Raw genomic sequence first — 25,883 nt, forward strand, 5'->3', positions numbered from 1 at the left:
AAAAAAAAAAATGCCCTTTGACCGGGCTGCTACACACCTTAGGCATGCCCTGCAGGAGTTTACCTCAAAACAAACTAACTCCCCAGGCAAAACCAACCCTATGGTTGCCCTCTTTTTACCCAGGAAACTTTCCATCTCTAACTTAAATTCAGCAGGAGCCTTTGGCCTTTGCCGACCAGCAGTTAAGTGCCCTCCAGGACCCCTACACCTTCTTCGTTTCCATCACAAACAACCAGATTTCATCTTCCTTGCCCCAACTTATAGCTTCTTCCCTCCTTTTTATTTCTGCATTAATCTTTCAACTCCTCATCAGTGTTAGCTGATCTCAAAAACGACCCTGAGTTACTGAGTTCACCACCTGACTACCCAGACTTTTCTTGGGGAAGTGACAGCTTGGCAAGCACCTAGCTCTGTATAGGTAAACAAACCTATATGATGCCAAGAAGACTCAAAAAGAAAAAAAAAAACAAACATAGAAATGACTCAGAAGCACTTAGTAGGTGACAAGGTGCTCACAACTGTTGTGAGGACCTTTTGTGGATTACCTCTGTTGATCCTCCCAGCACTCCTGTGGGTATAATCATCACTGCCTTCACTTTGTCAATTTACCTGGGGAGCCAGGTGACTAAAATGAAGATCAAGAGCGTGCCCAGTGCCCAGAAAGTTTCCCTGTGCCCTTTCCCAACTAATACCTCCTCATCAAGGTAACTGCAGTTTCTAACTTTCTGTCATCACTGATTAACTTTGCCTGTTCTTGAACATCCTATCGATGGGTCAGAGAGTACTCTTCAAAGCTCATGTTTTTAACCAATCCACTCTATGGCCTCCTGGCCCAGTGAGTAGGAAAGGTAGACTTGGTGGTTGGTGGTACCTCTGTGAAACCATGACTACAAAGAGTGCAGCTTATTTTTAAATCTGAGCGTCTGACCAGTCCCCAACCAGCGGCTGTGTGCAGACACTAGCAGAGTCATCCACAGCACCTGCAGTGATGTGTTAGAGTCCATCTCTACAACTCTGTCACAAAATGAAACTTAGAAAAGTAAATGTAGGTGTTCCTCTGGAGTCTTTAATACCTAAGAAAGCCATGGAGTTCATGCAGGTTGCAGAGAGACTCACTTGCAAACCAAGCAACAGGGAGACAAGTTGAACAAAATGCTTCCATTCACATTCTCTATAAGCTGTGCCCAGAAGATCAAAGAAGAAAATAAGTGAAATCAACATCTTCTCATTCCTGGAGCCATTTCCTATGAGAATGATGATGCAAGAACTCACACAGCCTCCTCCAGGCAGAAAGGTGTGCATGGTTCAGCCAACTCTGAAGGATCCAGATGCTTCTGGTGTGGTTGCTTTACAGCCTCTCCATCGACACAGGGCCTCCTTCCTCCTGAGTGTAGCTTTACTAGTAAGCGTTTAATGAAGGCTTTGAGCTTAAATCTCTTCACTGGTTAGGAGCTCCTTTTAAAATCCAGCAGAGTACACTACACAGGGGATTGAAACGGCAGACAAAAACCTATAGCCAGCACAAAAGTAAGTGCCACCTTGTGCCAATGGTAAACAGCTAAAAGGGGATTGTGTCTCACAGGTAAATAGTGTGGTCCTCTGCGGCCTACAATGCCAGGAACAAATTCCCAGGCATCTGGTTTCTCATGCTGATTCCTCTTCAGATGTTCATTTCAACCAGCCACATTCTTTCCCAGCTGTAGGAGTAGACAGGCCTTCAGAAGTGATGAAATCTCACAGCTGCCCACACTTTCCCCTGTTGATGGGTGTCCACTGCCTTGTCTTCAGACTTCCTTGGGGAAGGAAGTGTCATCCTCCTAATAATGAAGACAAAGGGTGATAATCTCATCTGTTGCCTTTCTCTACTTTTTATTCATGGCTGTTTCTTAGCCACTTGGATATTCACCTTCTCCAAGCCTCAGTTGCATCCTCTGTAGGTGGGTATAGAGTGGGTGGCATGGTGATAATGGTGCTGAGACAGTGTACTGAGCACTCATTATATGACACTGCTCTGAGTACTATACAGACAATAACTACTTTAACCCTCTCAGCAGCACTATCTACCATCATCATCATCATCATCATCATCATCATCATCATCTCCATTTTATACATGAGGGAAACTGAAGCACAGAGCAGTTAACTGCCCATGGTCAACAGCTAGGTAATAGCCAATCTGAGATTCAAACCCAGACACCCTGTTCTATAATCTGACATTTAAGAGTTACATTATTCTGCTTTGCAGGATTTCCATAAATCTTTAAACAAAAAATATATGTAAATTCTGCTCAATCTATAGCATTTGTTATTACTATTATTATTATTAACCTATCACTATTTGGAAATAAAGTATTTTTGCCAAGATTCAACCAGCCCATAGCCTATACCAGTAAATGACTCTAAATATAAGGGAATATTAATTTCATTCACTTTTGCATCCATTTTTTTAAAATGAAAAAGTTGAAGACTTCAGGGAGTTTCTGGTTATAGTTATAGTTCATTGGACATATACCATATACCAGACTGACATATATATATACACACACACACACACACACACACTTGAATTTATATATATATAAATTTATTTATTCTCCATCACATAACCTTATGGCATATGTGCAATTATAACTCAGTTTTGAAGGCGAGGAAACCGCAACTCAGCAAGGCCGATTACGTTTCCAAGCTCACACAGCCAGGGAACTAGCAGAGATGAGCTTCAAACCCAAATCCATCTGATTCCGGAGGCCAGTCTCTCACCTCTGATGCTGTATAGATTTTTTGGCTTTTTATCTTGGGACTTCTAATCCAAGGGTTTCGATTCAGCATTAATGAACCTGTTTCACGTTGCCAGAACTGTTATGGAAGAATCTCTCTGATTTGCTTTATCAAAAGCAATAAATAGAATGCCTTGGTATCATTCCCAGAAAGTTTCTCCGTGATCACATTTCTCTGAAATTGTCATTACAATTAGCTTACGACGTGTATGAGGAGAATAGAGCCAGAGCTGTGATTTAGTGTCCGTTCTGACAGAAAACACCTAGATAATTCTTTTTGGCCCCGTTTCACTGAGTGAAGTAAGATTAAGCAGACATGATCCCCCGCCCGCAGCATGGGCTGATCAGAAAGGCCTAAGTCGCTTTCCCATAATCGCTGAATCAGTATTGGGTCCTTTTTGAGGACTCTGCAAACCTCTCCCACCATCCTCACCCCCTTCCCCAGGAAAAAGTCAACCCGACTAACAAATAAGTAGGTAGATAAATAAATAAAGAAATCGTCCAATGTCATAAGAGGGCCGGGCCGCTTTCCCTCTGCTGTTGAATGGAGACATCGGCCACCTCTCAGGTCCTGAACTGGCAATTCAGAACAGTTTGATTGCCTGCTTGATTGTTTGCGAGATAACTGCAAGATTGTCAGTGACAGGGTAATTTACTGAAGATTGCAATGTCAGACTCCATCCAAGGGGCTTGCTGGCATAAAGACGCGATTCTCATGACTGACAGGCCACTGGGAGATTGGAGTGCCAATTTAAAGTTCACAGTGTCGTCTGAAAGTGTTTGGCGGCTGCAGCCCATAATCACGCAGCATGATGAGGTCATTATAGGCATAACGTAGCTCCTACTTAATAACGGGTAGAAACCCAAATGCACAATCTCTGGAGCAGGTAAATGTAAATATGTAGGAGGAAATCATTTGTATCCCATTTTTTTTCTGTTTTGGCATTTGTCATCTGCTATTGCTGATGTGTTTAGGCCATCTCCTGCCAGACAGGCCCTTGAATCAAAAGCCCAGAATCAACAAAACAGTGGGGAAATTTGAGGTTCACAGTTCTGAAGCAGTCACAAGCCCAGAAAGAGTGACAGGCTGAGGGGGGTGGGGGAGGCAAATGTTCAGTACTTAACAGGAAAACTGTCTTAAGTTATTCTTTGAGCCCAAAGAGGTCTTCAAGGCGGTTACATGGAGCAGGTGGTGAATGGGTTGGAGGGGAGGAAACACTTCCCCAGCTTCAGGAGGGAAAGGCCACCAGAGATGGATGGTACTCCTAATCAGAGGAGGCTGGTGACCTTAAAGAAATCTGTAGTGCAAGCCGGGCGCGGTGGCTCAAGCCTGTAATCCCAGCACTTTGGGAGGCCGAGACGGGCGGATCACGAGGTCAGGAGATCGAGACCATCCTGGCTAACACGGTGAAACCCCGTCTCTACTTAAAAAAAAAAAAATACAGAAAACTAGCCGGGCGAGGTGGCGGGCGCCTGTAGTCCCAGCTACTCGGGAGGTTGAGGCAGGAGAATGGCGTAAACCCGGGAGGCGGAGCTTGCAGTGAGCTGAGATCCGGCCACTGCACTCCAGCCTGGGCGACAGAGCGAGACTCCGTCTCAAAAAAAAAAAAAGAAATCTGTAGTGCTAACAGCAGTGGGTTTCTTCTCACCTGAGGAGCTTCTTGTGGCTGCTGAATGAAGCCCTGCCAGCCTATCTCAGCAAGTTATTTTTTAAATCTGAAACAGGCATTCCATGGTAGAGCCCTTCTGTCTAGTGAAGGCAGCTCATGGAAGGTGATGTTCAAGGCAGAATTCTACGCACTTTTTTTCTTATTTTTCTTATTCTGCCAATGGCCCTCCAGATTGGACAGCCTGAATGTGGATCTGAAACAATGCCTGGATATCATCCTGCTACTAAGATACAATCTCTAGTGCTGTTTCTAGGGTCTGAGGTTTGCCAGGCTCCGTGGAGCTGGGGAGTATCTGATTCACCTAGCACATCAGCCTGAGATGTTCAGAGCCTTGATTTCGAAAGTCTCTCAATTTAAAGTGTGCATGCCTGCTCACCCTCCTGTGTCTGCATTTCTAGGAAATTGTGTAAATCTAAATGTGTTACGAGGCACATGAGCAACATTCGCCCATGTGGAAAATGAGAGGCTAGTTTTAGTAATTTAAAGCCAAGCAAAACATGCAACCTCCTAATTTGTTTGTTTGCTAAAAAGAAAGTAATGCATTAAAATAATTGCACATTAATTGCTAAATTACAGTGGAACTTTGGTGAAATTACATATTTCATTTTCATTAGCGGAACCAAACGAAAAGAGTAATGCCAAAAAATTACATTGTAGTAAATTTAAAGCACCCAGCCAGGCCTGTGATTCAGCGTTCCAGTACAAGTGTTTGTCAAGGCACAGCCCAGGGTTTGAGTGCATGTTTCCATGATTCTAATTATGGTCCAAAAAACTGCCTTGCTATCAAATCCAGGAGGTGCAAGCAAGTTATCCTCCAAGATTCTGCACTGTGTGTTCAATCAGCTCCCAGCCAAGTGAATAAGGATTGGCTAATGAATTCGTTCTTATCAGAAATTCCAAGGAGAAAACACTGCCCTAAACATTCCCATCTTCAGCCCTCACAGACATGTGAGGAATGGGAAGCAGTCATTTTATTCATTCAACAAACGTCTGTTGAGTGCCCGATTCTGTACTTGGTACTAAGAGAGGAAGGAATATAAAATTAATAAGACATCATTCTTCTCTTCAAAGAGCTCATTTTCCAGATAGGGAGACGAGCCTTAAGAGGTCATTAATTCTAGTGTAAGCAAGTTGGCATTAACAATGGTTTTTAAATCGTATTGTGCGTTAGAATCACCTGAGAATCATGTTTAAAATGCAGATTCCAGGGCCTGCTCCTGGAGGCTCTCCCTGGGGAGATGTGGGGTGGGCCGTTTATTCTTCCTGCAGGATTCTGATGCAGAATGCTTCTTTGAGAACCTCTGATTCACGGATGTACAGAACAGGGATTCCTAACTGTCTTGGTCAGTTTGGGCTGCTACAAGAAAAATACCATAGACTGGAGGGCTTAAACAACAAACATTTTCTCACAGTCCTGGAGGCTGGGAAGTCCAAGATCAAGGCACCAGCAGATTCAGTGTCTGGTGAGGCCCTGATTCTTGATTGATAGACTGCAGTCTTCTTGCTGTGTCCACACGTGGCAGAAAGAGTACTAAAGTGCTCTCTGGGGTCTCATTTATAAGGACACTCATCCATTTGTAAGAGTGCCACCCTCATGACTTCATTACCTCCCAAAAGCCCCGCTCCTAAAACCATCACATTGGGAGTTAAATTGTCAACATACGAACTTTGAAGGATCACAGACATTCAGTTTGTAGCAATAACCTGGCCAGGAGCATCATCTAGAAGGCTTCCTGGAAGAAGAGGCCACACCTAAACTTGATCTTAAAGAATGAGTCAGTCCTGTCAGTTTCCCCCACTCTACCATGAGCTCCTTAAAGACAGTCTCCATGGTTCTTTGCGGTCTCTCTTGTTGCCAGCACATGGACACCACTCAAATGTTTGTTGAATGGTGGATGAGTAAATAGGAATCAGCCCAGGTAAAGGGATGGAGGCACAGGACTCTGGGCAAGTACATAAGAATGTTCCCAGTCCTGAGGGCATACAGGAAGACAGAATCAGAAACTACTGTGGAAACTGAGGGCTTAATTTCCAGATTCCCAAGCCAAAGCTGTTTCTCCACATTTCCTAGAAAATGTCAAACTCACAGCACCTGGGTTTCTAATTGGTCAGCAGTTCCCTTCCTGGCTTAGAGGGAGTGGGATAGAATACTTTTCTCCATTAAAGTGAGATGTAAGGAATTCCATGCATTTGAGTTTTTTTTAATTTGATTTTTTAAAAAAATGTATTTCTAATAGAGACAGGGTCTCACTATGTTGCCCAGGTTGGTCTCAAACTCCTGGGCTCAATCGATCCTTCTCCTTCAGTCTCCCAGAGTGCTAGGATTACAGGTATGAGCTACCACGCCCAGCCAGAAATTCCATGCATTTTGATTTCTTGTGTACCCATTAGCACAGACCCCTGGGAACTGGCTGTGGGTAATTAACTGTGCTGTGTTGTTTAAAAGCAAAGTTTTTGTTTTTATTTTCCCACTCAAATAATACTTGTTCATAGTAGGAAAAAAGTAGAAATTCCAGAAAAGCACAATAAAGAAGAGAAACACACTAATCTGCTACATGAGGATAACCATTCGTCAACATTTTAAATTATTTCCTTTCAGTCTTTTGTTTTCTATGTGTATAGATTGGAATTGGATGAGGCTTGCTGTGTGAAACCTGCCACCTCAGGCCCTTGGGTATGTTTGATGCTGCTCATGCCTGTGCTGGTAACAAAGGTGTTAGTGTCTCCAAACAGCTTTATGCCATGAAATCCGCTGATTCTGGCTCTGCCTCTGCCCTTCCAGATGGCCTGGTGGATTGCCTGGACCCTGACTGCTGCCTACAGTCAGCCTGTCAGAACAGCCTGCTCTGCCGGGGGTCTCGGGACCCAATGGACATCATTCAGCAGGGCCAGACGGATTGGCCCGCAGTGAAGTCCTTCTATGACCGTATCAAGCTCTTGGCAGGCAAGGATAGCACCCACATCATTCCTGGAGAAAACCCTTTCAACAGCAGGTAGGCACCCTCTGTCCCTGCAAGCTGCTGAAGTCACTGATTTTCTTCCTGTTGGAGCCGGAGGAAGTGCTCCAGCTTTCCTGGGGACCCAATTGGCCTGGAATCTGCCCCTCTAGAGGCACCTCCCTCCAAGGGGGCCTCAGAGAAGTGCCCTTTCCTCACTTTGTGTTGGGCTCCAGAACGGAGCCCTAGTGTCTTTGCAGGATATCACCATCTTTAACCCAGAATCTGCTGGAGAAACCTGTTGATTCCCTGGTTTTTAGATCATTTTTAAAATCTGTTATTTTATGATGTTATTGTCATTATATTAAATCTCCCTTTATAATGCCTCTGATAGTGGCTTTTGTTCAAGCATTGCTGAAATAGTTCACTCAATAGAGTATTTTCAAAAGCTGTTATTAACTTGATAACATAACCTATCATTCAGTGGCATCTTAGAGTCAAGATGATGCCAGTTGCAAGGATTTATTGAGCACCTAGGATGAGCCAGAGACTTTGTGTAGATTATCTCTAATCCATACAATAATTCCATTTATTGCCTCTCCTGATTACCTACTGTGTGCAAAGCATTGTGCCACTGCATTTCACCCTTCATTCTCTCCGGTTTATTATTGCTCTTAGTTGCTAATTTGAGGCTTATGAATATTCTAGGGTCAAGTTATAGATTCATTTTGTCTTCAACTTCACCCTAGGACAAGTTAGAACTGTGCTCCTGGAGAAGAAAGCAAGGGGAAGGTTTGTCTTGCAGACACTTCCCCACCACCCCATCCCCTCCTCTTTTCTATGCACTATGTATGATTCTGAGGGTAGAGAGGAGGGGTAGGAGAGGCTAGGGGTCTTCTTATGGCTTGGCCATGCTTCATCTCCCTCTCAATTGGTCTGGGTCCAGATGTCGATGGTGTATGCTAATGCAAGAAGGAGGGACATGGTCTACTTGGGGGTGCCACACCCCATCTCTGTGGTCCTTCACATCGAGAAATAAATACTGCTTGTCAGGTCCTTTTTCACAAAACTTCTAGGTACTAGGAACTTGGGTAGGATGGTCCTGGCCCCTTTGCAGCCCTGACGACCCCCATTGTGCCATCTTTCTCTTATTTCTCTTTATCCTCATTCAGGTAGGTCCAGAAGCAACTCTGGAAGTATGCTACTTGTCTCGGCTTCTAAGCAGGGAAGAAATATCAGACTTCCCTTCTAACAGAAGCCCCTAACTTTATAAGTGATTATCTGGGAGCCCCCGTCATGAGCCTTTCATCGGTCCTGGACTCCGACTCAGCCCCCCAGCCGAGAGAACCCTGTGAGGGTGGGACAGGGAAGAGATGGGTGGCAGCACAGCTAATTCTACAGCCTGTTAGAGCTCTCTGGAAAGTTGGAGAGCCTCAATTCCTGCAGCTCTTTTGAATATGAGTGTCTTAACAAGGTCACCTTAGGCCAACAACTTTTGCTTCTCTCTGTTCTCATTTTACTAAAAATAAAATAGAAAAAGAAATAATAGAAAAATAAAAATAATCTCAGCCCTCCTCTATTTCAGCCCTGACACCTCCTATCGATATTGTGTTGGGCTCATAAACCTCATTTTCTTGATTAGTAAAATTAGGATAATACTATTAAATATGTAAAAGTTGATCAGACGAATTGGGTCATTCTTGTCATACCCAACTAAAGCAGAGTCAAGAAACCAGGAAGAAAAAGCACTCTGGGCACATAACATTGCCCTAGAAATGTAATTCTCCCCAGGCCTGGCTACTGAAACTGCCTGCTGTAACCTGAAACCAGTTATCTAATAGCAACTGAAACAACCTACTATGACTCTGAGACTAGTTGTACCCACCGCCATCATTCACCAGTCAGAACTCACCAGATCGCCAAAACTTTACCAGTCCCAGTTAACGTTCTCTCAAAAGAGTAAGTAACACTTCTCCTTATAAAACCTCCAAACTTCTCTGTTCTTCAGACATCCTGAAGACTACCCCATGCATATGCCCTGAATTGCAATTTTTGCTTCCCAAATAAAACGTTTTAAATTTAGAGATTCATCTTTCTATTTTATTTGACTTTAACATATACTATACACAGTGTTATTACTGTTTCTTTTAGTAGAAGAATCTCTCAAGAAAATTTTTTTAAAAAACTGCAGATCTCTGATAAATAAAAAGTATTTACTCCGCTTGTTAAATCCTAGTTCTAGAACAGATTCTGTAAGTATACTTCCTTTTAATTACGAACATAATTCACCTTGCTAGAGACCTGTGACTGGGCAGAGCTTGCACTGGGCCATAAGCATTTCAGTGGGGGTTGTAGTTTGCTTATACTGAAAATGCATGCTCTGAAGGCCTGTGCATCCTCTGAAGGTCTGTTTCAATCTGCTTCCTCATTAACCTCTCATTGTTTCTGCCCTACATCCAGTCATTTCCTGATATTCTCCCTTTCACGCTTTCTTCACCTGGCCCTTCTAATTTTATCTTATTCTCCTCATCAATGGTTCCCACTTCCAGAAGGCACCTTGAGCTAGAGCCAAAATACAGGTGAACAGTCAGGAACCCCAGAATATTTGGTAGACTATGCCAGCCCAGGAGACCTGAAAGAAAGTTGCTTTAGAGAAAGCCTCTCTGAAGCTTTGAATGTGAACAATAAATGGCACCACCCAAATGAGCCCAGGCTCTCCAGCTGTCTGCATGGATACATAATTCAGAAATATGAAATGTAACTCCAAGACATAGGTTGAAGTTCAGTAAGCATGTGAATTCCAGTACATTATCATCTGACAAATAACGAAGGACAAAGCGAGGAGTGAAAAAGAACTTGAAAATTCAAGACTTCTAAAAGGGCGTTCCCCTAGATAATGGCATACAAAAATAACTGAAATGCCTTGACTCCACCACTATAATTTATAGAGCAGATCTCACTATCTAGATAATGTGATAATTGTTACACATCAATAATCATAAATAGAAATGAACTGATAGTATGTCTTAGCTGAATCTTTTCTGCAAATTGACTGCCTGGAAACGATAGGAAGCCAGCAGCGAGGAAGAATTTGAAAAATAGAGGCTAGAAATCACAGGCAGCACTACTCCTGTTATTCCTACGGCACGCTGCAAAGCCTTCTGCTACAGGAATGATTTAAAAGAAATAGCGGTTGTAGAAAAAAAGGAAGGGTGGGGGGACTCCACTGAGGAATGTACTTTCAATTTTGTTTTCTCATCATGAGCACTGTGTACCTTGTGGTCGTCAACACACATCACTGATTTTAAAATAGTGTCTGGTAAGGTCTTAAAGAAATCTTAGTCCGAGCTACGATAAGAAAATGGAATTGAACAAAAGGATTATTTTCATAAATTAGTTTTCCACTTTAAAAGAGTCTAGCATTGTGGTTAAAACCAGCTAAAAATGACATTCATTTGTTAGGCAGCCAGTAGCAGACAATTAGAGCTGTCAGTGGAACAGTCTAAACACTCCTGAGATCATCAGAGGGTTGGAGTTGAACAGCTGGGGGTATTGCTAATAAAAAGAGAGATACGGGAGACAGCATCCCTCCGGTGTTCAGGACAACTGGGAATGCAAAAGTAAGTGCATTCCAAAAATCGAGCCGACTTTGACAAGGTTCTGGCAAAAGACGGGTCAGTTGATCACCTCGTTCGGAAACTGGGAGTGTGTCCAGGACCCTGGGAGCCTGAGAACCTCTCTTCTTTTGCCAAATTGCCCAGTCGGCTGGGGGCTCGGTGCAGAAATGGAGCTTCTCATTGTCCCATTTCTCTGTGAAGTCAAGAGAATTCAGATGAGAGGAGACATGCGCGTTCTCCCTCCATGGACTTTGAGCAGAATATTGTAACATCTCTTTGGCTTTATAGGACTTTCCCAGGGGTAGCTGGTTGGAAACCGGGATTTGTGGGAAAGTTCTAGTTACTGTGTCTGGAAAGAGAGAGATGTTCTGTAACACTGGAAATAAATTGGTAGGATTTCAAAACCCTCCAAGATAGCAGGAACTTGACATGAGAGAAATATGTAGTAACATAGAATCCAGAATCCAATATATTCCTAGCAGAAATGTGTATATTTATTGAATGTGTATATTGAAGGGTTTTGCTATATGTATCTCCAAAGTTCTCTTTTCCTCAGACCCTCATGGATTATGAGAAATTTTGCTCTTAGAGAGCAACAAAAGGTGATGCATATGTATCTCCCAGCCATAAAACTCTCTGTGCTCCCTTCTACCCCCCTGGCATTCTGAGATTATGAGAAATTTTGCTCTTAGAGGGCAGCAAAACACAATGCCTATGTATTTCCCAGCCATAAAACTCTCTGTGCTCCCCTCTACCCCCTCTGACATTCTGGCCTCTAGAAGAGTAACATGGCCATCCTCCAAAGCTAAAAAATGGAAATAAGTAGCCAGATGTAGAAGCTCTCACCCGAGTATGGCACTCTCGGTGCCCGGCTAAGGAGCACCTGGGAATGATGAGGGACAACCTGAAGCTCAAGCCAAACAAAAGCCGAACAGTGTCAAGAAATAGAGCAAGGCCAAGAGTGGAAGGCGGGTGCCCAGGAGACCCCATGGCCCAGCTCGGTGACAGGAGATGCTGCTCATAGATTTCACCCCAAAATGTCACTAGTGTGGTTGTGGGAAACCAGAAGTTCATGTTGGAAGCCTTCTCCTTGCCTGAGGAACCAGACGAGGATGAGGGAGCAGAGGCAGTGGGGAATTGTCTCTTTGTTCTCCTTCATGTGGCTCAGGGACTTCTGTTTTTTCTTTCTCAGCTTGGTTTCTCTCATCCGAGGCCAAGTAGTAACTACAGATGGAACTCCCCTGGTCGGTGTGAACGTGTCTTTTGTCAAGTACCCAAAATACGGCTACACCATCACCCGCCAGGATGGCACGTAAGTAGGGGCTCGGACCTACTCAGCACCACACGTGTGTGCAAAGAGACAGACGGCGCTGTTGGCGTGGAACCACAGGATTCCCCCTGGTGAACTGGAATGTCCACCAGGCCAGTCCCCTAGTGAGGATTCCCCCAAAGACATTTCATGCTTTTTGATGTGGCATCAAAAACAGAAAATAAATAGGAAAGCCAGCTTACCTAGTACAGCTCACAGCCACCTCGTCTTTTTAATGTCAGGTCAGTGCACGTGTGTGTGTGTGTGTGTGTTTTGGGATGGGGGCAGATTCTAGAAAAAGAAGGGAAGGTAGCTCTTAGAAACGAACTCCTGTTTTAAATCAAAGGCAGTGCAGGGTGACAGGAATCCACATGACATAGCGTCCTGTGGTGATCCCCTTCTGCTTTCATCTGTGGCTTTAGGAGTTGCGTTGTTTTCACTACTGTTTGGAGGGGGTGGCGTGTAATCAGAGAAGTCTAATTAAATACATTTAGCAGTCACCCTGCTGTGTGAAGGAGGCAACCTCTCCCTATTATCTTCTGATTGGAAACATGTACCCGTTCAGCCCCCATCAAGATGAAAGCTCTGTCATTTCCTTAATCCATTTGGGCATAGAGTAGAAATTTAAAGAAAAAGATAAGAAGAAGAAAAGAAATCTATGGGAGGGAAAAAACACTGACTTACTCTGGGCTAAAAATCACACAGACACACACACAATTATGGCATTCTATTTTAAATGCGAAGGGAACTGTGGCTACAAATCTGATCCAACACTCTCTCTGTAAAATGCACTCTGGAAAATCTTGGATATATCACAGAGGTAAGAACAGGGTTTTTTTTTTTACCTTTCTCTGGCAAAGAATCTGGCCTGATTTTCTTTCTAATGCCCTAAGGTAGCCTTAAAGGCAGTTTCAACAATTACCAGCCCCCAGGAGCACTACCTTCACTCTCCCACCTCTGAAACCCAAACAAGGAGTCTAAAGATTCATATCAAATCTTCAATATTCATGAAATTTCTGATATCTCACTCATACATTTCTGTAGCCAAATCTAATTATTTTAAAGCACAGGATGACAGATGTGTGCCTTGCAAAATTACTCTGGCCCTTGTTCATTCTTAGAAGCCAGTGTTTTTTGTTGTGGTGGTGGTTTTTTTTTTTTTTTTTTTTTTTGAGATGGAGTCTCGCTCTTGTCGCCCAGGCTGGAGTGCAATGGCACGATCTTGGCTCACTGCAACCTCCGCCTCCTAGGTTCAAGCGATTCTCCTGCCTCAGCCTCCCAAGTAGCTGGGATTACAGGGCCCGCCACCACGCCTGGCTAATTTTTGTATTTTTAGTAGAGACCAGGTTTCACCATGTTGGCCAGGCTGGTCTCGAACTCCTACCCTCAAGTGATCCACCCACCTCAGCCTCCCAAAGTTCTGGGATTACAGGCATGAGCCACCACACTGGCCCAGGCCAGTGTTCTTGAAGAACTGACATCCTTCAGTCAATTGCTCTGAAGTCCCGTAAGACAACAGAAGAAGACATTGCTGAGTCCTTGATTTGCTATTTGTCCTTTCTTCTGCATCCCTCTCCACTGCTTCCTGAGTAATTATGCCCCAAGTCCACTTCCCAGATCATCTATCCAACCTCCTGGATCAGTTACTCTTCAGCTTATTCAGGTTGCAAAGCTGTGGAAGTCACAAGACGTGCTTGGGAATGCTCTGAGGAATCCCACAATCTGTTGCATAGTGGCATGTGCCCCAAATATTCATGTTGATTCTACCGTGCCAACTAGGAACAATTTGACTTCAAGACATTTGACTCTTTTCTGTACTCTATGCAGAACTATCCCCAGCAGTGTGCATGCCCAATAAATAAGCACATAAATAAAGTAATTAATAAGTAAACTATTGTGCTGTACATGCTCTGATATTTATCTTAATATTCATATGCTCCCTGTTCATTCACATTTACTGAAAAACACCAAATGTGTTACTAAGATTGGATGAAACCAGCGAGTCAAGTATATTTTTACCGAGTTTTTACTGTGATCCAAGTACTCTTAGCTGCTGGGGATTCTGAAGGGAGCAAGACAGACAGCACCACTGCCCTCAAAGAGATGAAATTCTAAGGCCAGGTGCAGTGGCTCACACCTGTAATCCCAGCACTTTGGGAGGCAGAGACAGGCAGATCACAAAATCAGGAGATCGAGACCATCCTGGTTAATACGGTGAAACCCGTCTGTACTGAAAATACAAAAAATTAGCTGGGCGTGGTGGTGGGAGCCTGTAATTCCAGCTACTTGGGAGGCTGAGGCAGGAGAATCGCTTGAACCTGGGAGGCGGAGGTTGCAGTGAGCCCAGATCGCGCCACTGCACTCCAATCTGGGCCCCAGAGGGAGACTCCGTCTTAAAAAAAAAAAAAAAAAAAAAGAGAGAGAGAGAGAGAGAGATGAAATTCTAGAGGTGAGGTAAAATAAAGCTTAAAATTAGGACACTAGTCTCTGTTAACGTTCTTGTTTTCTGTTAATTGGGGAAAAGCTACCTTTATTCTACTTTACAGGTAGTATACCTCCATCCAGCTCTTAAGGAACAAACAGAAATATAGCTTAAGAACCATTGTCAAAGAAATCAGCCACAGAGCAGAGACTGATTAGAAGAATGCTGTAATGAGCTCCTCCCTGTGTCCTAACGTAGTATTGTTATGACTACACTATTTATTGAACACTCTATTAGCCTAGGACTGTGCTAAGTGCTTTACACGAATGGCCAGCAACATTTTCTGTAAAGGCCCAAACAGTAGTTTAGGCTTTGCTGGCCATGTGGCTTGTCACTAACAACTCAGCTCTGCCATTACAGCAGGAAAACAGCCTAAAAGATATATAAACAAATGGGTATAACTGTATGCCGATGAACCCTTTTTTTTTAGTCTCACTCTATCACCCAGGCTGGAGTACAGTGGTGCAATCTCGGCCCACTGCAACCTCCACCTGCCAGGGTCAAGCAATTCTTCTGCCTTGGCCTCCCGAGTAGCTGAGACTACAGGCACCCGCCACTACGTCTGGCTAATTTTTGTATTTTTAGTAGAGACAGGGTTTCACCATGTTGGCCAGGCTGGTCTTGAACTACTGACCTCAAGACCCACCCACCTCAGCCTCCAAAAGTGCTGGAATTACAGCCGTGAGCCACTGCGCCCTGCCCAGTAAAACTTTATTTAGCAAAACAGGTGGTGGGCCGGATTTAGCTCATGGGTCATAGTTTGTTGAGCTCTGCTCTATACTCATGATGTTTCACTCTTAGCCATGCCATGTGTATTGGTGTAATTATTCCCATTTTACAGATGAAGAAACTTAGGCTCAGAGAGGGTTAGTAACTTGCCCATTGCCACTCAACTAGTAAGTAATAGAGCTTGGGTTCCAGCCCCGCCTGTCTGTCTCCAAAGCCCATGTTCTCCTCTGTGCTCTGCCCATCCCATGGCCATCAGGGGAGGAGGAGAGGCATCCTGCTTTGTCTAAAGGTGAGTCTACCCTCTCATCAGCTCATTTACTCCCTCTCCAGGTTCGACCTGATCGCCAATGGAGGTGCTTCCTTGACTCTACACTTTGAACGAGCCCCGTTCATGAGCCAGGAGCGCACTGTGTGGCTGCCATGGAATAGCTTTTATGCCATGGACACCCTGGTGATGAAGACCGAGGAGAACTCCATCCCCAGCTGTGACCTCAGTGGCTTTGTCCGGCCCGATCCAATCATCATCTCCTCCCCTCTGTCCACCTTCTTCAGTGCTGCCCCTGGGCAGAATCCCATCGTGCCTGAGACCCAGGTAGGAATGGCAGTGCCGGGGCAGGACTCTCAGGACTTCCCTAACCAAAACCAACTGGACACTGCCTCTCCCCGAGTGGACCAGAAACTAATATTATAGGGGAGTGAAAAAAGTGGGAGCATAATAAAATTTATAGCCACCAGAGATGTAAGTTTGAATCCCTCTTGGCTGTTCTGCATGTTTGCAGATAGTCGTCCAAGACTTTGGCAGTCATCAGAGCTTTTAATAAAATAAAAACAACATACATATGTGCAACCCACCTGCAAATTGCTTTTTATTCCTGTTAGTTACAGAGATACATGATAAGAGGCACTTTAATGATCTACATTGGTGTTACGGCAGAGGGCATATTATATTATTGCCTCCCTGTTGCTTTATACGGATTGTCAGTGGAAGTTGTAGGTTCATATAATTACAGCCTCTCGTGGCCTCCTTGCATGCAGCTAGCAATAAAGCCTGCTGTTCTTATTTACATCTTTTGCCAACAGTGTGGTTTTTCAAAAAGAAACACAACAGTGACCAAGAATAATTATTAATCCAAAAATCATAACCTCAGCCCCATCACTCTATGGTGGAGGATAAAGTTTTTGTTGTTGTTGTTGTCGTTGTTCTTGCTCAGTGGTGGTAAGTGGTTCTTGCACCCACATAAAATGTGATGCCTCAGTGAGAGACATAGCAGACTGAGAGTATCAGGGTTACAGTTTACCTGCACAGGTGTGTTTGAGGTGTGTATCTGCCATGTGTTTCCTCTCCAGGTTCTTCATGAAGAAATCGAGCTCCCTGGTTCCACTGTGAAACTTCGCTATCTGAGCTCCAGAACTGCAGGGTACAAGTCACTGCTGAAGATCACCATGACCCAGTCCACAGTGCCCCTGAACCTCATCAGGGTTCACCTGATGGTGGCTGTCGAGGGGCATCTCTTCCAGAAGTCATTCCAGGCTTCTCCCAACCTGGCCTACACCTTCATCTGGGACAAGACAGATGCATATGGCCAAAGGGTGTATGGACTCTCAGATGCTGTTGGTATGTTTTGGTTTCAACCACTTATTGATCAATGGATTTAGTCGTGTGTTAATTCGACCCATATTTATTGAGTTCCAAGGATATGCCAAGCACCATTCCAGTAGATAAGGACACAGTGGTCAAGAAGACAGATAAGATTCCTCTTCCATGGGCTTTACATTTTGGTAAGGTATTGAGATAATAAATACAAATGAAACAAAGAAATATCAAAAAGGATAAGTGCTAATAAGAAAATAAAAGTAAATGATCTATATTGGGAAGGAGGGGCAACTGTGGCGAGTATTTAGGGAAGGCTCCTCCGCAGGGCAGCATTTAAGCAAAGACTTTAATGACAAGACGGAACCACATGAAAATCAGAAAAAGAGGATTTCAGGCAGAGAGAAGAGCAGGGTGTGTTTAATAGACAGAGAGAAGGCCAGTGTAGCTGGAGTGTAGTGGAAAAGGAAAATATTCAAGATGATGGGAGAGAGGTGGTCAGGGGCTAGTTCATGTTCCAGACACAGCACTTGTAAGTGGCACAGAATGCCCCTGAATAATCAGAAAACAGGGTTTGAGGAGATCAGAAAGCCGCATGCTATGTTCCAGGGCTTTGTCTTTTGAAGGAATCACGATTCCCTCCTTACGAAAGATCTTCGTAAGAGAAGGGTCCTACCGTTATCAGAGTTGTGAGCTGTAGATTAATCTTAACCTACCTTGTATCTTCCTACATGTAGAAAGCTATCTAGGAATTAATTAAAATCCAGAATCCTGTGTTCTCTTCACCAATAGTCATGTGTATTTTAAGAACTGTAAAGATAAGTTACCAAAGTAAGAAACTAGCACCTCAGAAATTTTCACTATAATTGGCAGCCAATGTTTATCAGACTTTCCCTTCATGCAGAGAGCATTGTGCTAAATCCTTTGTCTTGGGTAACCTCTCAATAACCCCTCAAGTAGGCACTCTCATAACCCCATTGTGTATATGGGGCAGGAGGGAAAGGGTAAGAAATTTGCCCAAGATCATGCCACTGACAGGTTACACCTGCTTAGGATACAGCCCTGGGTGTCTGCTTCATCAGTAAGTGGAGTTAACTTAACCAAGATAGTAAGAAGTTCCCAGAGTAACTAGTGCATTTAATATACAACACTGGCTAATCAAATATATATATATATATAAAATATCTGTCTTTAGCTAATATCAAAATGACAGCCAATATCAAAAAGTAGACTAAATATTGTAATGCACTTCCATATACTCCAGCGCCTACCATTATCAACTCACGATGAGGCCTCTTTTTTCATACCCCCATCCACTCCCCTTTCTCCTACATTTTTCTGAAGCAAGTCCTAGACATCACATCATTCAATCTGTAATATTTAAGAATGTATCTCTAAAAACACTCTAAAAATATAAAAACAATATCATCACAACAAAAAAAACACAATAATTCCCTAAAATCATCACATAGCCCATCATTGTTCAATATTTCAATTGCCTGACAAATCCCATAAACTATTAATACTTTGTCTCAATATCCCATTAAGATCCACCTTTTGCAATTGGTTGATTTCTCTTAAACTGTTTTCTAAAGTTCTTTTATCTTTCCTTATCTTTCTCTCTCTCTCTAACCTTCATAATTTATTTGTTGAAGAAATTGGGTTGTGTGCCTGTAGAATTCCCCATATAGCGTGGTTGGTTGGTTGGTTGATTGATTGGTTGGTTCTCGAATTGCGTAATAATGGATATTTGGCCTGTTCCTCTGTTCCCTATATCTCCTGACAATTGATAGTTGGGCTTTGAAGCTTTCTCAGGTTCAGGTTTGATTTTTTGATTTTTTGTTCTGGCAGAACAAGGTGATAGGTGGGGCTGTGTCCTTCCGTCAAGAGGCACCTAAAGTCAAGTTGTATATTTTTTAGAGATTTCAGTAGCCATTGATGTTCATTGCCTAGTCTGTCCGGTCATTAGGGATTGCAAAATGATATTTTAATTCTATACTTCCTTCTTCATCTATTAGCTGAAATACTTCTAAGCAGAGATGCTTTCTCCTTAACTACTTGGTTATTTAAAGTACAGTTCAAATAGGAAAGAATAGATAAAAGTTTGATTATTTCCCTTTATTTACTAGTTTTCAATATAATGAGTTGATTCATCATCCAGTGGTGGCAAATTAATGTTTCTTAAATACCATTATGAACTCGTGGGCCAAAACGCATCTAGTATGTTTCAATCCATTGAAGTTATTATCCTCACTAATGGCCAAATGGCCCCATCTTTGGTCAGTGGGCACCTCTTCAAGCTCATTCCCAAATCCTTTTGACATGACCCTAATAGATTTTGATTCCTTCCTTGCTATGTAGTATGATAAAGTAGGCTGGTGTCATTGTGTTCATTTCTTACTCCAGCCATTTCTTCCAGAAGCCCTGATTCCTTTTAATGAGAAATAATATATCAAGGCCACAAGCCAGGCACTAGCAATTCTCTTTGCTGCTGGGGCTGGTCATTTGGCCTTTGTTTCTTGGCATTTTCAGAGGACAAGCTAGGAAATATATAGGGTTTTTTTAAAGATAAAAATGCATCCCCCATTCGTATTGACACTTCTATATCTCAGGAATTTTTTAAAGCTGCAGAGAATCCCCAAAGGTGACACACATAGTTAAGAGTTTAATGCAGTAGGAATAGCAATAATAACAATGCCTCATATTTCTAGACCAGCGTTCCAATTAAAAATGTATGGCATCTCAGCGCTTCATCTCAGCTCTCCTTACCACATCTGTCTGAGAAATTGAGGCTTCACTTAACCCATTTTACACGTGGGGAAAATGGAGCCCCAAGGAAGCGTGAGCTTGGAGCCAAGCTAGGACTAATGTCCTTCATTTCCACCTCTCTCTCCCATTTGTCCATGTGGCAAATGCAGCATTTTTACAAACAGCTTTTGGATTCTGTTCCCCATTGAATCCCCATGTAACTGGCAGGCTGTACCCCTGCTGGTGCCTGCCTCTCCTGGCACTTTCTGGAATCCTGAGTGAACACATCAAGTGTCTTAATTTACACAAGCTATTGCTCCCAGAATCTCCATGTCAATGAGCCAGTACCATCCCAAAGGGCTTTCTCCTAGTAAGTGGAAATAAATGACACACAATATAATAAATGCATGCCGTGAACAGCAGGCTGAGAGAAACAGTCTCCTGTCCATCTCTAAAGGGGAATTGTGTCAGGTTTTCAAATGATTCCTTTCCTCCCTCCATGTCACCAGGGTCATTTTTGAAAGCCAGTCGTTCATTAGAAAGGTCTTTCCATCCCCACAGAGTACTACTGTGTAAAGTTTCAAGGTTGAGTTCAACTCAGAAATCTGAATTTAATATTGTAGAATCACAAGGAGAAAAGCAATCAGCCTGCCTCTTTGAGTGAGTTTTTGGAACAGAATCTGTATTACTGCAAACACGTGCTTCTCATTCTTGTTACAGAGCTCTGGAGTAATCAAGTAAACTCTCTCTTTTCTCTTGCTCTGCCCCACCCCGTTTATCTTTCAGTGTCTGTCGGGTTTGAATATGAGACCTGTCCCAGTCTAATTCTCTGGGAGAAAAGGACAGCCCTCCTTCAGGGATTCGAGCTGGACCCCTCCAACCTCGGTGGCTGGTCCCTGGACAAACACCACATCCTCAATGTTAAAAGTGGTACGTGAACACGTCTTCTTTCCCAGCCATAGCCTTGCCACTTCTCTGGAACCTTGTCTCTTTTCTCAGCATTTAAGTGGTCACACCCCCCCTTCCCTTGGTCATTTTTTCATCAAGTGCTCAAAATATGCATAGATTTTCCTACCTTCTCCTTTTATTTTATTTTTTTTTAATAGAAACAGGGTCTTGCTCTGTCATCCAGAGTGTAGTGGAGTGGAGCCATCATAGCTCACTGCAGCCTCGACTTCCCAGGCTCAAGTAGTCTCCTGCCCCAGTCTACCAGGAAGCTGGGATTACAAGCTTCTTTAGTTATCCTCCCAAGTGTCGTTTTACCCAATGCCACAGCATGTGGGGTCCACCTCCCCCACTGCAGCTCTCTCCACATCGTGAAGAAGTTGGAGAGCTCCTCAAGCCCTGAAGATTCCTAATTTTTCTCTTCCCCTCCCTCCCAGTTGGCCAATACACGTGTCTTCCCCAGAGGGCTTCAGTAACCCCTCCCATTCTCCAACCCCCACAGGAATCCTACACAAGGGCACTGGGGAAAACCAGTTCCTGACCCAGCAGCCTGCCATCATCACCAGCATCATGGGCAACGGTCGCCGCCGGAGCATTTCCTGTCCCAGCTGCAACGGCCTTGCTGAAGGCAACAAGCTGCTGGCCCCAGTGGCTCTGGCTGTTGGAATCGATGGGAGCCTCTATGTGGGTGACTTCAATTACATCCGACGCATCTTTCCCTCTCGAAATGTGACCAGCATCTTGGAGTTACGGTAAATGGCCATACAGGCAACCTTCTGTTGCTCTCTTGCCCCCCATAACTCCTGAGTTTGATTGGGTAACTGGGGCCGCATTGGGGATTCTCTGGAGAAGATATAGTCCTTGTGATCCAAAACTTAGGCCCAGAGTCAAATAAGGAGGTGAGAGAAATGCTTTGTGTATCTATGAAAAACCATACACAGATTTGATACAATAGTCAACAACTGACTTACAGACAAGGCTTTTAGTCTCCAGACTGGAGAACAACTGAGGCATCTTTTATTTTTAAGAAGCTCTATAGACATACATCAAAGTTTGAGAACCACTAATGTTCATTTGCTAATTCAAAATGTTGTATTGAGCATCTCTATCTGCTAGCTCTCTGTAAATTCTCTAGGTCTCTGCACATTCACTAGGATAGCACTCCCTTTACTGTGTAGGATTTGCTGTGTAATTTCTGGCCAGCCTAGGTAGATTCCTCCTGCCCATTGCTGGCTACTAAGTCTGAAGGCCAGACCCCTCTGTGCTGGGAAAAAACTGACCCCTAAAAGCTCTTAGACATGCTCTTGCCAGGAAAGTGGATTTCAGACCCTCAACTCAGGAGATCTGTAATTAGAGAGAGAAATAAGATCTATAAGAAAGGGGCAAAATTTCATTCAACAAATATGTGTTGAATGTATACCATGTCCCAGGAGCTTTCTGACTAGAAAAAAAAAAAAGTGGGGTCACAAAAGCACCTGTTGTTGTGTTTGTGTTCTGATAAGGAGCCACAGACAAAATCATGTGGGCAAATAAAAAAATAATAATCTCCAGTATCCTTAATTGCTTTAGGGGAAATATAACAGAGTAAGAAACAGGAAGTGGGGGACAGGGAGGGTACATGGATGAGGAGGCTACGTAAGATGAATTAGTTGGAGAAACCTCTTGTACTAGGTGATGTTTGGCTAGGATCTGAGTGATAGACATCAGCCATGGGGAGATCTGGGGAAAAGCACTCAGGCAGAGAGAAGTTGTTCAAAAGCCCTACACCAGCCAGTAGCCTGACTGATTTAAGGACTGACAGAAGCCTAATGTGGCTGGAGGGTGGTGAGCTCAGGGAAGGGTACCTCAATGCATCAGAGTCTCACTAACCACTTAGACAAGAGTACATTGTATTTCAATGAACAAGCAATGGAGGTTGAAGTAGGGAGTGGGGTGGAATTGATATGATCTGATTTCCATTTTTTTTAAAGATGACTCTGGCTATTTTGTGTGGAGTAGACTGTAGGACTGCAGGAGTGGAGGCAGGAAAACCCATAGGGAAGCTGCAGCGATTGTCCAGGATTGGGGCAATGGTGATTTGAACCAGAATGGTAGCAGAAGAGAGAGGAGTGCTCTAATTAGTGTCCAATTAGATTTTGAGATAAATCTGATAGGATTTGCTGATGGATCAGGTATAAGGAATGAACAAAGACAGAAACGAATCAAGGGCCCTGCCTAGGATTTTGGCCTGACAAATGAGTGAATGATGGCATCTTCTGAAGCAGCCTCAGCCTCTCTCCTAGAAGGAGCTGCAGGTTACACTTGCATTTGAGAGTCTCTGAGGCCCCATCTGGGAGAAATATCAGTGGCCTGCCCCCAGCAACTGCTGCTGAGCATTCTTGGGAGCTGAGAGTGTGCCAAGGACTGAGAGGAGTAAAAAGAGAGGAGAAAACAAGAGCTTCACCCTGAGGAGGTTGCAGCCTCAGTGATCCAGTGGGCACGTATTGAGCATGGAGGTGAGCCAGGCATGTGCTGGGCTCTGCGGTACAAAAGGGGATGAAACACAGGCTCAGAAAACACCCATGTGAGCATGAGAGCTAGCACCTGGGGAAGTCAGTGCAGTTCAAGCTGAGCTGAAGGGCCAAAGGCCAACCATCATGGAGATCCAGAGACAAGCCTGGGGTGGAGGAGGGGGCATGGTAACCAGAGGGTGAACAATGAGAGCAAGAAGGAGACACGTGGGAGGAGGCCAGGTAGCCTTCACACTGCCAAACTGGCGATCAGACAAATCACTTTTCCTAGACTTACCCATCCATATAGATTCCCTTCCCAAGATGTTGTTTTTGTTTGTTTTTTTAATCCTAGGAAAGCCTCCTTTTCTCAGGCACCCTGTGCATCAGAGAACCATGGGAGAAGGCAGGGCAGGGTGGAGGTAGCACTGTGCTTTACCATTGCCTATAGGAAAAAAGGGTGGAAGGATTTCATCTGGCCCTTGTAGTCTTCCACATCAGGCCCTTCCTCCTTTGTCACCATTCTTCCTGCTCAGAGGCTAATCAGCCCTCACTTGGTACAGTCCCACCTCCAAACCTCCACTCTTGCTGCTTGCTCTGCTTAAAATACCTTCCCTACCTAATCTACCACATCACACCCACCTGCAAGGTGCAGCGTCAAGGCCCCCTCTTCCATGTAGCCTGATTTCCCCAGCAGAAGCCATTCTCACCCACCTCTGAGTCACTGCACTCTCTGATCTTAGAGTTGATGCCACTGAATGCCTTGTTGTCATTATGTCTGTGTAAGTCTTTAGGGCCCAAGCATGTGAACTTCTGCAGGGCATACCCCTTGGTCATCTTTGTCCCTTTAATGCCTAGAGGAGGTCCTGGCCCACACTAGGTGCTCAAGATAGGTTGCTTAAATTAAAGAAAATGCAGACCCATCTCCTCTCTCTTGTTGGAGTTATCCCTGACTCCATGTCTCACAAGCTGTGGAGGTCACAACGTCAATGATACAAGCTAAGGGCCCAATCAGAGCAAGTCACGCCATGCGCACGTGGTGACATTAGGACAGCTTGAGGCGGAATATGGCTCCCAATTTCCCTCGACAGCTGTGTGATTTTTTTAACTGCCTTCAGCCTTGTTCTTACTTTCATCAGCCAGGTACCCAGAGCCGATTAGAAGTTAAGCTTTTACAAGAACACTGGTTTTATTCTTCTTTTCTTCCCACTACATACCTGAAAACAAAGGGCTGTCAATCCCCTCTTCAAAACAGCAACCAGCAGAGGGAGGGAGGGGGAGGAAGAGACCTGTCTTGCTTATGTCTTTTCTCCATTGTGAGTTGGCAGCTGAATGATTCAATTTCGGGAGTCAGTGCCCGTCCCTATCTCGCTTACCCACCCCAGAGCTGAGCCTCTGAATTGGGATCCTATTGAAATGTTTCCATGGTTCTCTCGCTATCCTTCCCCGTTCCTCCTTCCTTTGTCTCAAAACATGCAGGGACAAGTTCTATACACTTAAATAACTTCTGATGCTACAAAGAGCCTTCTCTTAGGTAAAATGGTTATCATCTGTGTGCTCTGATTAGGCGGACATTTAGGACATTTTTCATACTCCTTTCCCATAAAAGCCTGATATCCCATCTTTACTCGTCCATTTCCCACCACCCTTTCCAAGTGGTCTCAGGAAAACCTAAGCCCCCAGAGCAGAGTAAATTTGTCCGTCACTAACATTATAGGGAGAATTTCTCTCACAGAATAATCTTTCCTCCCTCCCCAACTTTAGAACATCTTAGGAATTAGACCTCAGTATAAGGCAGTGAATTACATGGGATGGGACAGTATCTCTCTACCTTTTTTTAGCTTAGCTCCTTTTAATGAACATAAGAATCTCACATTTTCCATAATTTTTGAAATTCCAATTCTTTTTATTTTTTTAAACATAAAGTAATATTATGATATTAAACATGCTTTTTTCCAACTAAACCGCTTCTCCATGTTGACATTTTGATGGTGCTTTCAGCATGGAGTCAAGGGTACCATTCATTACAGGAGACCTTCAGAGAAGGGACTTGTCCAACCCAGATGTGTTAGTACCCGGTAGGGGGAAAGTGGGAGCCTGGGAAGGTGGGCAGCGCCAGCAGACATTGGAAGGAAGCGTCACCAAGGACAAGCTCTGCCTGAGAGTTTCAGCCAGGACAGACCCTGCTTGATGACCAGGTAGACTCTTAGGGAAGACTATGTGGTTCCACTCAAAGACCGGAAATGCTTTTCCTGTGTGGTCAGGCTTTGAAAATGGGGGTCAGGAAAGAAAAGTCATGAAGCACTCAATCCAGAATAAAAGTAAAAACAATGTCCCCATAAAATTTTAGAGACTGATTGGAACTATTTTCAAAGCCTTTTTAGCAAGGGTAGAACCCAGATTTCATGAAGCCTAACACTAAGACAATTTCAGAGACTCTCCCTAAGAAGAAAAAAATAAAATTATAAATATGAAATGAGAAATGAGGCCACACACGGTGGCTCACGCCTGTAATCCCAGCACTTTGGGAGGCTGAGGCAGGCGGATCACAAGGTCAGGAGATCGAGACCATCCTGGCTAACACAGTGAA

General features: G+C 43.9%; 1 protein-coding gene across 4 annotated transcripts in view; it reads left to right on the plus strand.

The window, feature by feature from the left end:
- Window positions 1-25,883, plus strand: part of TENM2 (teneurin transmembrane protein 2) — a 998,748-nt gene that overhangs the window by 907,660 nt on the left and 65,205 nt on the right. For all 4 annotated transcript variants that reach the window (XM_011997828.1, XM_011997839.1, XM_011997846.1 and 1 more), the window contains 6 exons: window positions 7,230-7,440; window positions 12,193-12,312; window positions 15,851-16,112; window positions 16,868-17,135; window positions 20,646-20,789; window positions 21,307-21,556. In XM_011997828.1, coding sequence (XP_011853218.1) covers window positions 7,230-7,440; window positions 12,193-12,312; window positions 15,851-16,112; window positions 16,868-17,135; window positions 20,646-20,789; window positions 21,307-21,556 — 1,255 coding nt within the window. The remainder of the gene's footprint in view (window positions 1-7,229; window positions 7,441-12,192; window positions 12,313-15,850; window positions 16,113-16,867; window positions 17,136-20,645; window positions 20,790-21,306; window positions 21,557-25,883) is intronic.

This window comes from Mandrillus leucophaeus, unplaced genomic scaffold, assembly GCF_000951045.1.
Source record: "Mandrillus leucophaeus isolate KB7577 unplaced genomic scaffold, Mleu.le_1.0 Scaffold115, whole genome shotgun sequence".
Taxonomy (NCBI): Eukaryota; Metazoa; Chordata; class Mammalia; order Primates; family Cercopithecidae; genus Mandrillus; species Mandrillus leucophaeus.